At 44.7% G+C, this 13,623-nt stretch overlaps 1 protein-coding gene across 1 annotated transcript in view; it reads left to right on the top strand.

Moving 5' to 3' along the window:
* The window catches only part of SMYD3 (SET and MYND domain containing 3), a 744,013-nt gene that overhangs the window by 621,111 nt on the left and 109,279 nt on the right, over positions 1-13,623 (top strand). The window contains exons 9-10 of the mRNA XM_030935864.1: positions 7,224-7,311; positions 12,794-12,968. Of these exons, the coding sequence (XP_030791724.1) occupies positions 7,224-7,311; positions 12,794-12,968 (263 nt within the window). The remainder of the gene's footprint in view (positions 1-7,223; positions 7,312-12,793; positions 12,969-13,623) is intronic.

Below are 13,623 nucleotides of genomic sequence, written 5' to 3'. Positions count from 1 at the left end.
TTTTGAATTTCAGGACTTCCCAATCTCTCTCCTGAGTGCAGGCAATGTATTTGAACCTCATTCTACTTTAAAAACTAAAAACCTTTCGTCCTTTTAAGACACGAATTATTGAATTACTGGAAAAGTTTATAAGTGTTAATTAATTTTATTTTCCATCCTGTACGCCATCTCTTTTCAACCTAATTAGAGTTTGCATGAGTACTGGATAACAGGAAGTACTGGGAAGCAGATTACCTTTCTCCTGTTCCTCTTCTTTTTAATGAGAACCATCTGAAATTGGCCCAGCATAAGAGTTTCAACATCAAACGCTTGCAAGCTAAGTGAACACATCTGTTCGAGTGTTCGAGCTGCAAGGTGGGTCTGGGTGGATTTGTGTGATGTTTAACCTGATAGAGCCAGTGGCCACTTTCCCGAGTTTATACTCAGCTAGCCTGGCTGGACTTCAAACTTTCCCTATGGAAGAAACGTAGCTTTGTTATTCACAGTGACTACTGGTATCTGGCAGGTAAACTTCCTACTCTGAAACCCAAAGGAAGCGTCTGGCCAATTGAATATAACCGTGTTGAGTGATACCCTTTTATGTGGCGGTGAGATGATCTCATATCATCTGGAACCTATTTTTACAGAAGGAAATGATCGCAGGGTATTGATTCAGCAGCTATGGATGAAGGAATGTAGGTGGCCTCACTGATTCATCCAGGGATAGATGGAGCCAGGGACCTCTGGGCCAAGAGCACTGTTAGAAACTCAGGATGGTGTTTGAGGTAGAAGCCAGAGGGTTAACCAAGACTACTCCCCCCAAATAACCCTTGATGCGATTGTCAGAAAGCCTGGGTCCGGAGCCAGCGTGGGGTTTGCTACACTGGGGGAGGGTGTCACACGTAGTCTCTAAAAGATGACCAACGCCAGCTGTAGTATTTGACAAATACCCACAGCTGCAGTGGGAACGTATCTGATCTTAGTGTGGTAATATTAGAGTCAAGGTAGACGTGTGCTGTGAAAAGAACAAGCTGTTGTCTTGGTTGGGATTGTCTTTGTTGTGGTGGAGTTGAGGTATTTTATTCTTGTGATACTGTCACCCATGGGTTGTGGAAGACCCACTTCTCATTCACTCCATCACCAAACATTGACTGAGTGATTTACCTTGCGGGCACTGGGAATACAGCTATGATGAGGTCACGGTCCCTCAGGGCGTTCTCAGGATACCTGGGAGGCAGCCGGGGAGATCATGTCAGCTCAGGGCTAGGGAGTGTGCAGAGGGGCCTGGAGGGCCAGGCTAACCCGGAAGGCAGAACCAGAGAAGGTTTCCTGATAGACTACCTCAGGGGCTGTGTCCCAAAAGTACAAACGGCAAGAAAGCCAAAGAGTTAAATGAAGTGGTGAGCCGAGGAAACGGCGGAAAACACATTCCGAGTCCTGACAGAAGCCACAGGACGGCGATTTTAGCTGGAAGAGTGGGTGCAGTGCGGTCAGAGACGGGCGTGGGTAGGATTTTGGGGTGGAGCTGTGAGGGGAAAGAATGGGGTGAGTGAATTGGGAGGGCAGTGTTCAAGGGTCTTGTGGGGTCAGAAAGAGAATGGAGAAATGAGACTTGTTCTTACCTGAGAACAGCAGCACAGTTCTGCCTGAAATGAACTTATCTCCATGATTGTACTGTTTAAATTGAAGGACTTGTCTGGGGCTGTGCAAAAGAGTGGTCGCCAGAGGTGGAGCTAGACTGGCTCTGCACTACTGCAATCACTAGAGTGGTTCCATAGCAGCCACCTAGACCAGCTGCTCCTTCTGCAGGCGAGGAAGCTGAGGGCCAGGAAAAGGAAGGCTTGTTCGGGGTCATGCAGTGGGTCAGGGCAGAGATGCCACCAGTGCTGGAACCAGCAGGTTCTTAATTCTCTCAGTCATTTCCCAGGAAAGCCAACTTTCTTAGGAATCCTTCTGCTTCTAGGCTGAATTCTTTTTAGCATTTGTAGAAAATTCAGCAATAGTATATTTGATGTTTAAATGAATGTAAAATGAATATTTCTATCCCCTAAAAAAAATTTCAGGACTCACCCATTCAAGCTCCTTTTACGTGGTAAAAGTATAAAATTCAAAGAGATTTTTGTTTTCTTGAATAACTTTGTCCTGAATTATATCAAGTGTCTTTGTGTTTGGATATGAAATAATGAAAATAAAGATATAAATTTACTAATTTTATACCTCAGGGACTGTGATAAAAAACATAGCAATTTACTCTCCTGTTTGCAAATTAGAGAAGTAGATGATTTAAATTATACTTCCCTAAGTAGTTCTTCTGTTTCTGTACACATGCCCTGTTTATACACCTATGCAACTGAATGTTTTCCTCCGGCCCGGTGTGGAGAGAGGGGAGATGAAACAGACCCAGTGTAGACATAATTGTGAGTAGCAGCCACAGCGGGATGGTAGGGTCAGGGGAAGTTGGAACCTGAGAGGCAGTCACCCTAGTGGAACACTCCAGGGACGTGACAGCTATTCGTGAGTGTGACTTTGTCTAGCTCCAGTGTAAAATGCTGTCAGAGGCATCGTTTCTAAAGGTTTAGGAGCAGTTTCAAAGCTTGCTTGCTCTTCTGTTAAGCAAATAAAGGCTTAGGGTCAACCTAAAAGAACAGCTAATCAGATTATGTTCACTGGTGGCAAATTTCGTTGTGACTCTAATTCCCATATGAAATTGTTCTGCCCTGGGCTGCCGTCTCACCCTGCTTGATAGAAGAATACGAGATCTGCTGTGGGTTCTATGTTGGAGGATTGTACTCTCCTCTTTAAAGTGCTAGTACTAGGAAGAGCTTAGGAAACATGGGTGAAGCTATTTTGAATGTATTAACTCAGACATGAGTTTCACCTTTTCAGCAAGTCCAGGAGAGAAACAAATAAAATGGAAGCATGAAGGTGGTAGAAAGAGCATGGGCTCTGGAGCCAGACAGACCTGGGTTTGAATCCTACCTCTGGTAATTAGGGGTAGAAGGACATGTGGACCAATGATGTAACCTTCAGGACTATCTTGCACCTTATTTGTAAATAATTACAGGTATTGATGCCTTTCAAAGATGGAGTGAGGAATAACTGAAAGAAACACAAGAGACATCAAATCGCTACCAAGTTCGCTTCCTCCAGATCCATTCTATAGACATTTAGCAGAGCATTTGTTACATACGAGACTGTGCTAGATATTTGGGAGAGGCCGGATCAAAGAAGAATAAGACCTATATTCAGCTCTAAAGAGCTGACAATTGAGTGGGGAAGAGAGGACGTGCACACACACTGCAGCCCACAAGCTCTGGCCACACTGGCCTCTATTGTTCCTGGAATATTGAGGCATGTTTCTGCCCCTGCACTCGCCCTCCCCTCTCCCTGGAACTCCTGTCTCCTACACCTCCGCCTCCTTTAGAGCTTTACTCAAATATCATCTTAGTGAGACCTGCCCCAGTCATCCTATTTAAAATGAATTCCCTGGTGCCAGTATTCCCCATGCCTCTTCCCTGTTTTTCCCCCAACAAAATGTGTGTGTGTGCGTGTGTGCGCGCATGTGTGTGTGTCTTCTCTTATTGTGTGCTCCACCTGCCTCTTCAGTATGAACATGATGATTATCTGATTTATGTACTGCTCCATCCCTACTGCCTAGAACAGTGCCTGGTTAGGTACTCAGTGAGTGTTAATGGAATAAATGAGTGATCTGACTGACTAATTTCAGGTACAGAGAGGACCAGGCACAAAGAGCCCCAGTGGCCAGAAGAGCAGAAGGTATGTTAGGGACCACGTTTTCTATAGCTGCTGCAACAATTGATCATAAATGTAGCATCTTAAAACAACTCTGATTGATTGTTTTAGAGTTCTGCAGGCCAGAAGCCTGACCCAAGTCTCAGTGGGCCAAGATCAAGGTGTGGGCAAGGCTGCTGTCCTTTCTGGAAACTCCAGGGGACTGGGTTCCTTGCCTTTGCCAGTCTCTGGTTACACAGCACATCCCCCGACCTCCTCGTTTGCCTCCCTCTTCTACTTCTAAGGACCCTTGTAATTAGACTGGACCCACCTGGAAAGTCCGGGAACTCTCAGCTATTTTAAAGTCAGCTGATGAGCAACCTTAATCCCGTCTACAACTCAGTTCCCCTTTGCAGTGTGACCGAACATATTCACAGGTTTTGGAGAGCAGGACGTGGACATCTTTGGGGGTTCTGCTTACCATAGAGACTAGCAAGCTTAGGTCTAGGGTTTAAGCTGCCAGTTGTGAAATGTAAAACTGGAATGTTCACTCAGGAATGGCCACAATGGTCAAGATCTAACGGGTAAGCTTGATCTGGGAGGCCGTGGGAAGTTGCTTAAGGCTTTGGAACAGGAGAGTGAGGTGATTTTTAGGAGATGACAATGGACTTAGAGCAGGCATTTGGAGGGAGACTGTTGTTTACCTTCTTTTTTTTTTTCTTGAGGCGGAGTCTTGCTCTGTTGTCCAGGCTGGAGTGCAGTGGCATGGTCTCGGCTCACTGCAACCTCCACCTCCCAGGTTTGAGCAATTCTCCTGCCTCAGCCTCCCAAGTAGCTGGGATTATAGGCGTGCGCCACCAGACCCAGCTAGTTTTTGTATTTTTAGCAGAGACAAGGTTTTGTCATGTTGGCCAGGCTGGTCTCGAACTCCTGACCTCAGGTGATCCTCCTGTCTCAGCCTCCCGAAGTGCTGGGATTACAGGCGTGAGCCACCACGCCCAGCCTGTTGCTTACCTTCTTAAGAGCATTTGATCTCCGCCGTCCTCTGTGTACAGAAAGCTAGGGATGTATTTAGAATTTCCTTAAAAAAAAAAGAAAAAAAAAAGTGCACCTATGGTGTTCTTTTAAAAACCGTTCTCCTATAGCACACATATGCACAGCACATACACACAGAGGCCCACAGAGCCGAATTACACAGACACAGGTGCTCCCATCTCCTCTCACACACGCACCCACCACCTCAGCCTGAGAAGGAGAGTCTCAGGATCTGTTTTCTGTGGCTCGTAGTGACCTCCCGCCTTTTTTTTTTCTGCCGTGGCGCACTTGAGTGCTGTTTCTTCTTCTCAGAAACACAGGCTGACTCTGGCAGTGGTTCTCATGGGGTCGTTGTATAAGCCTCCTTCAGCGGGCACGTAGGAGTCTCCAGGGAGATGTCTAGAGTATGAAAAAGTCCCTCCTTCCTCACCCTTATGTCACCCCCACACTGGCCCTGCTTTCGTATCACCTCCTAGGATGGTTCTTGTCCCTGACACCTGTTGAAAGTCTCATGGATATTGAACACCTGGTTTTGAATAGTGTCTTATAAGAGTGCTTACCCTTTGACTAGCCACCTGAAAGCAGCACATCCAACAGGACTTTCTGCAATGACATAGTGAACTGTTCTATATCTCGATTGTTCAGTGTGGTAGCCAAAGCCACATGTGGCTATTAGCTTCTTGGAATGTGGCTGCTGCAGCTGAGGAACTGAGTTTTTTATTGTTTTAATTAATTGAAATTGAAATAGCCACACCTGGCTGGTGGCTACCTATTGGTGAAACTTTAAAGAAGCAGGACTTGCTGAGCATGCTGAAAAGACTGTAGCAGTGTCTGTGGTAAACAGAGTAACATTTGCCAAGAAGATAGCCTTTTGGAATCAGACAGACCTGGGCTGAAATTTTGGTTCCAAGCTGGTGATTTTCAGGAAAGTCACTTAACTGAGTCTCAGTTTTGCCATCTATAAACTGGGTAGGATCAGTGATATATTAGGGAGAAAGATGTTAGGCACCCTCTGACCTGGGGGGAAGAATATTTCACCTCTGAATTGTTGCACATAGTAAACATCAGACGTACTTTTCGTTGGTTTTATTATTATTTTTCAGTATTCTATAGACAATAGTCATTGCCTGACCCAGGGTAGACGTCTCCCACTCCCTGCCTGTGTTACCCCATGGGATATGATCTTACATAAAAGAACTGTGTGAAGATAAGACAGTATCAGTGAAGCCTTCAGCATTGTGCGCACATGTGGTTTTCAGTCATTCATTCAACAAGTGCTGATGAAGCAACTACTATGTGCCAGGCAGTGTGCTAGATGCCAGAGGTACACTGGCCAACGGGAAACAGAAGACCTGCTTACTAAATAGGAGGGCAGACATTTCCTACGTGGTAGCTCATAATGTTATGTTCTTCTGAATTTTCTCAGTGTTGGGGATTTTGTGTTTAGTTTAGCTGGAAGAGTCAGAATTGCTTCACATGGGTGTAGTTGTATTTTATTCTTAGTAAGGTTTTAGCTGTAGGTCTCCTAACAAATAACTATTTATCTTATTCCCCTTTTGTTTTTTAAAAATGTCAGCTTTATTGAGGTATAATTCACGTGTGATGAAATTCACCCAGTTAAAGTGTACAGTTCAGTGGTTTTCAGTCTCTTTACAGTGTTGTGCAGCTAGCATGGTGTCCATTTTAGAGCATTTTTATCACCCCCGGAGAAACCCCTACCCATTAGCAGTGACTCTCCAGTTCCCTCCAGTCCTCTTAGCCCTAGGCAACCACTAATCGACTCTCTGTCTCTGTGGATTTGCCTCTTCTGGACATGTCATATCCATGGAGTCATACGTGTGGTCTTTGTGATTGGCTTCTCGCTTAGCGTGACGTATTCAAGGTTCATCCATATTGTAGCATGTGTCAGTACTTCATTGTGGAAAGGTTCATCCATGTTGTAGTGTGTGTCAGTACTTGATTGTGGAATCATATTCCATTGTCTGGATATATACCATATTAGTTGATAGACATGTGAGTTTCCATTTTTTGCCTATTATGAACAACGCTGCTATGAATATTTGTGAACAAGTTTTGTTGAACGTATGTGTTCATTTCTCTTGGGTAGACACCTAGGAGTAGGATTGTTAATATGGTAACTCTAATTGGTAATATGAAAACTCTACGTTGAACCCTTTGAGGAACTTCCAGAGTGTTTTCCAAAGCTACCATTTTGCATTCTCACGAGCAGTGTGTGAGGGTATCCGTTTCTCCACGTCTTCACCAGCCTTTGCTGTTATCCTGTCTTTTTGACTATAGCCGTGGTAGTGGGTATCCAGTAATATCTCACTGTGGTTTTGCTTTATATTTCCCTGATGATAAATGATGTCAAGCATCTTTTCATGGCCTTGCAGGCCTTTTGTATATCTGGGAGAAAGGTCTCTTCAGGTCCGTTGCTTATTACTAATTGGGTTGTCTTCCTTTTCTGGCCTGAGCAGGATGCTGATATGCTAACTGGTGATGAGCAAGTATGGAAGGAAGTTCAAGAATCCCTGAAAAAAATTGAAGAACTGAAGGCACACTGGAGTATCCTTTCGCGTGTGGATTGAGCTGGACTTTGGGATTGTTTTCTTGTTTTCTCGAAGCCCTGTGGTAATGAGGCCAAAGGCGGGGTTTGACCTCCCCATGAGCCAGTGGTTTTCACTCTGTTCCATGGTCACAGGCCGCACCCCCGACCCTGGCCAGCAGTTTGAGTGATGACAAGGAAGATCGTGGCAAGATCAGCATGAATAATAACTCACTACCTTTAGGTAGTAATCAACGCTCATGGCCCAATAGTAGTAGGAACGTGAGTATTAGTCTCTTTATGTGTAGAAGGTGACAAATTCCTCAATTATCTTCTCCCATAACCACTTACATCTCCAGGAAAGAATAGCTCAGAATCCTTGTCATTCAGTGCCATGGACCATCAGACCTGGAAGCTTCGTATTAAACCAGGCATGACTACAGTGGCAGTGGGGATTTGCTGCACGACACATTTTCTCGGCATGAATAGTAATGACCACAGGTGGGCCAAAGTTCAGAGTAAGGAGAGATCACGTAGGATGAAGGTCATCCGGGAAGGCTCCACGGATGTTTTACTGTGCAAAAGATAGCCTGAGTCAGGGGCAGGATTTGGATAGGCTGAGGCTGAGAGGGAGGCCGCTCCTGGTAGAGGAGTTCACTGGAGCAAAGCTGTGATGAAGGGAGACAGCAGGCAAGAAGGAAGAGGTGAAGGTGGGTGAAAAGACTGCAAAAGCTCATTCAGAGACTTTGGGGTAAATTATATCCCAGGCACTAAGAACGTTTCCAATTTGCTGACGATACTATTTAAAGAGTTGTAAAGAGCTAGAGAAGGAGGTGGAGGGAGGTTTCCAGCTTTAAAGGTGAAGGACATAATTTTGAATTGATAGCCCACTGAGCTGATTAGCAGTCTTGGCAAAGAATCTCAGATTGGTTACTAAGGACTGGAAAAGAAAGCAGTGATCATCATCATGCTGCAGGGTTTCTCCAAGAGCGAGTGAATCCAGAGACATGGCTTTCTTTGGTAAAGTTTGTATCGAGACTTCAGAAAGGGATTTGACGAAAAGTAGTCAAGAAACTTATGTTAGATGTTAGCCAAACTAACTGAATAGCTACACTGAAAAAATAATGTTAAATGATTCAGTGTCATTCTGGAGTGTTGTTGTTCCATCTCGATCCTCTTTAATTCATAATTCCATACCTTGAACAAAGATACAGAGGACAGGTTTATGAAATCTCCAAAGTGAAGTAGATGGGGAGGATGATAGAGGGAGGATGACAGAATCTGTATCTCAAAAGAAAAAAAGACTTCAAAAGATCCCTAAATGGTTAAATAGTGTCCAAGTTTTAAAGAGATGAAATATAACAAGAACATATATACAATTTCTATTTGGATCAAAAAGTTCAAATATGTAAATATGCATAAGAACACGTGAAAAAAAAATTAGGGCTTTAGTAAACAGCAAAATTTAACAACATTTAAGAGTATGATATAATCTTACTACTGTGATCTTGCGCTGCGTTAATATTGATTAGAAAATGATAGAGATGTAGTATTGGTCTGCTTATTTCTAGAATGTTCTATTCAGTTTGAGGTAAGAAGTATTAAAACAACTGGTTTTGAGGGGTGGAACTGAAATTAAGGAGGGATTTGAAGCCCTGTCTATGATGAGATAGAAGATACTGGGAAAACAGTCCACTCTGGAACAGGAGGTCCCCGTTCATGGGCTCAAAGAGCTTTTTATGCGCAGAGGAGTAGACTTGTTCTGTCTGGGCCCTGGCCGTGGTATTGGGGCCCATGGGTAACCCAGCCAGAGTTCAGTTTCAACTGGACAAGGTTTTACTGAAAACGGACTGTATGCTGGGCACCTTGCCGGTCATCATTCACCTGATGGTTCAGACCGAAGCTAGAAAACACAGCCCTGCATTCACTACTCTCCTACATAGCAGGGTAGTAAAATGTCCATTAATAAAAATGTCCCTTAATACATATTTTGGTAAAGATATAGACTTTGAACGGCATCAAAGACACAATAGTCAACTCTGGGAAGTTAAAAGATTTCACAGAGGAGGTGACCAGTGAGCTGCGTCTGGGAGGATTAGTGGGAGTTCACCAGGCCAACCAAGAGAAGAGAGAGAAGAGGCGTCCAACACAAGGGATGACGTGTTCAGATGCACAGAACACGCAGTGCTGCTGAGAAGCTGCCGGCTGTGCAGTATGAGAGGAGGGGAAGGTGGCACGGCCTTAACTGCCATGCACAGATTAGACTTCATAGGTGAGAGGGGGCCGTGCGATGATTTTTTAAGCAGTAGAGTAATATGATCAAGTGAATACAGGCTCTATGGACTGACAGTCGTTGAGTCTCAATGAGTTGAGTAATTCCCAAGTGAATGTACTGTGCTTCCCTTTCTCTTTTCCCCTGATCCTCTTACGGTCATTTAAAAGTATTCAGGAAACAAGGGTATCTGTTCTGTCCATTAAGAATCTATTCTCTTTGGGTAGGCTGTCCAGCCCTGCTAGGTCTAGAGCTCAGCTCCTTACTGGAACAGAGTCACTTGTAATAAACACCACACAGATGCCAGGGACTAAATCCTTGAGCAAATACATGTCAGTAGTAACTTGGGGGAAAAGCCTCTTAGTTAAAATTATTCCATTTTTTTGCTCACTGAGATGTTTTGCAGGAAAGGTTTTGCCTTGTTTGCCAAGAGACATTTGCCAGTGTTGCGAAGGAAAATTGGCACGTAGTCCCTTCCAGCTTGCTGGGGGATAAAGTAGATGCATTCCTATGAGTGGCTGCAGAACATCACATCTGGCTTTTACTTCTAAGGCCTGTCACCTCAAACCTCTTTAGAATAAGTGGGAACATACATAAATGAACAGGCAAATAATAGTGGAGGTCAAACAGCACAATGTTAAAATAAGGTACCAGTCTTGCCACAGAAATGTCTAGCATTGTGTAAGAGACAGTCATTCCTCCTGACATTTCGTCAAATAGCTAATCCTGGAATGAAAAGCCACAGAGGTTAGCCCAGCAATCTGTTACCAAATCAGTGCATTGCCTAAGATACTGCTTCCCCCAACCTCCAGGGGATAGGTTCAGCAAACTTTGAACATACATGTCAGATGAATGCCAGAGCAAATCATGGACTCACTTTTCTTCAGGAAGTGAACCTTTTTTAGGATCAAGGTCAATTCCTCCAAGACAGGACTCATCCTAAAATTGCAGTGGGTGTGACAGAAAAGGCTCTCAACTGTGCATTGTGGTGCTTTAAATTCTCGTCAAGGAACTCATCTTTTGGAGTAAGATATTGGACCTCTGGGAAGCCTTTGCTGGAAAGAAAATATATTTCCTGTGAAAGTTCATAAAGGTATTCGTCCCCACTCTCAGGAATGGCTTGATTGCTTTATTAGAAGTATTTGCTAATGTTTTGGAAAACCGTGTTCTGAGAAGGGTATGGACACTCAAAGAAGAAGGTTTTGCTGGACAGAAAGGGGAGCATATACAGTGCGTTGGCTGTTCAGGGCTGGGAAGGTTTTGCTGGACAGAGAGGGGAGCATATACAGTGCGTTGGCTGTTCAGGGCTGGGCATACTCTATTAGGACCTCCATGAAGAGGGTTTTGAATTAGGGGCCGGGGATGGCACAGAAAGCATGGATTGTAAAGAGACCAGGTCATGTGGGAGTGGGAGGGGTGTGGGGGCATGAAGGGAAGTTCAGTCAAAGTCAGTCCACTGAACCACTTTCTTTAAGCCCAGTCAGGCTCAGAGGTCATGTCACAGAGGGAAGGTGGAAGGCACTAATGCTTGTGTAGTGTGTGCCTTGTGCATGCCACGAAATGTTCCCCACTGTGTCTCTGATACCCAGAACTCCACCTGGCTCATGAGAGGACACGTGACGAATTGTGTCATTTTACATACAGTATATTACTCATTCTTACATTGACATTAGTCATTTTTATTTCTGGTCTATCATTAAGCACTTTGACTTCCTCAGAACCTCAAGTCTGATAAATGACAGGACTAGATTAGATCTGAATCTAGCTTTACTACAGTCAAAGGCTAGGCTGCCATTTCTGATCTTCAAAACCTTTTCCCCCACTGGAATGACAACATATGAAGCAGATGAATTTGGAGCTCCACGGGGTGAAGGTGGGACAGGAGTGAGAGAAGGGCAAGTCCCAGCCCAGGACCCTCCTTGGTCTCCGACTCGCCTAACAGTGCGCAGTGAAGAAACTCTGAGGTCCCAGGGTCCTGCACTCTCGCCTTCGCTCTGTTTCCCAGAGAATTCCCTGGGGAGGGATTCAAAGCATGCTCCATAAACCATGTCCTCAGTCCTCTGACTGCCCCTCTAAACAGGGAATATCAGTTTTAAAAAGTGAAGTCACTCCAAGGCTACATGAGATTGTTATTGACTCATAGTTACAGAAAGTCAGTGTTACTGAGAAGTGGATATTGAGTCTTCTCCCCATCCTTTTTAAAGCATCGTTTCCCTTGCCAGCAATTTATGTGCGTAAGCCACGTTCCTAATATTGTCTCTTATTTTGGGGGTTTAAAATAACACATATTTTAATTATTTGGTTAAGTATAGGCTTGGGTCACTTTTGCTTTATAATCAAAAAAGATGAGATCCCGTGGAAATACATTTCTTCAAATTGCTCCACCTAGTGTGTGCCTGTGGGTTGTGTGTGTATTTGGGTTCATGTATGCCCAGAACTCAGGTAACACAGAAGCAAACATGAGCTCTTCCTTTTGAAAAAGGAATTTCTCTAAAGCATCTTTAATTTCAAATCAGTTTTTAAACAGAAGCTGACAGAGAAAATAATTTAAAATCGAATTAATCTTTAGTCCAATTTAATAAAGGACTGCATTTATTTATGACTAGATTTAAAGAGAACACATCTAGGAGTATGAAGAAAGAACAGGTCTTTAGAAGTCTTTGTTTGTTTTTGGGTTTTTTTGTTTGTTTGTTTTTGAGATGGAGTCTCCCTCTGCCGCCCAGGCTGGAGTGCAGTGGCGCGATCTCAGCTCACTGCAAGCTCCGCCTCCCGGGTTCCCGTCATTCTCCTGCCTCAGCCTCCCGAGTAGCTGGGACTACAGGCGCCCGCCACCACGCCCGGCTAATTTTTTGTATTTTTAGTAGAGACGGGGTTTCACCGTGTTAGCCAGGATGGTCTCGATCTCCTGACCTCGTGATCCTCCCGCCTCAACCTCCCAAAGTGCTGGGATTACAGGCGTGAGCCACCGCGCCTGACCTGAAAGTTTTAAAACTCCAGAGCACAGGCCTGGTTACAAGCTAGTCTGTTGATGTAAACAGAATTTACTTCACTGAGTTGCCACTTCTGTGTTTTTGTTTCTCAAGTGTGCTTTCAGGCGGCTCCTCTGTGAAAAATAACGGGTGCTTCCTTCCCTCCTGTGCTTGGGAGCTCTTCAGCCTTTTCGAGAATCTAATTTTACTTTGGTTTTTTTCTCGATGAGACAATGAATCCTTAACTAAGGTTAATAACAGAGTGGGAGCAGGTTCTGGCCATGTGCCAGGCGATCATCAGCAGCAATTCTGAGCGGCTTCCCGATATCAACATCTACCAGCTGAAGGTGCTCGACTGCGCCATGGATGCCTGCATCAACCTCGGCCTGTTGGAGGAAGCCTTGTTCTATGGTACTCGGACCATGGAGCCATACAGGCAAGTCCCAGGGAGACGCTAACACAAGGGCTAGGACGTCTTCACGTTGGGCAAAGATCGATGTTGTGAAGTCATTCCGATTACTGCTTTGCATGGAGGATTTCCAGCTGCTTCTCAACCATTGTGTAAAACCCAGTCTTATTTTATTCATCCCCCTTGTTCATTCACTCATGCATTCATTCATCATTGGTCAAGTTCCTTCCACGTGTCAGGCACCGTGGGTGTATGGAAACTAATTAGATGCTGTCTCGATCTGGAGCAGATGATTACAATACGATGTGGCGCTTGCAGTGACAAAGGCAGGCTCAGGGTGCTGGGGAAGCTGGAGAGGAACGCGGGCTCAGACCTAGCTTGAGAGGCTGTGTCACTGGCCTCTGCTGGTCCAGGTGAGGATGGCCATACGGGGCCCTTGGTCTGGCTGGCAGTAAATCCTGGTCCCTTCTCTTTCTCAGGATTTATGCTTTCAGTTGAATCATTTGTCTTCATAATTACCTTGTGAACCAGGGAGGACAGCACGGAGACGGCTCTGCCTCGGCTTATCCTTGAATCAGGTGAAGGAACAATTGGTAATTGCTTCTTGACTGATCTCAGCTCCTTGAGACCAGAAGGCGTTTTGCCCTGAGATGTTTTTATAACTCAGAGAAGCTTTGAGGAG

The sequence above is a fragment of the Rhinopithecus roxellana genome, chromosome 8 (assembly GCF_007565055.1).
Source record: "Rhinopithecus roxellana isolate Shanxi Qingling chromosome 8, ASM756505v1, whole genome shotgun sequence".
Lineage (NCBI taxonomy): Eukaryota > Metazoa > Chordata > Mammalia > Primates > Cercopithecidae > Rhinopithecus > Rhinopithecus roxellana.
This window is presented reverse-complemented; position numbering and strand designations above follow the sequence as displayed.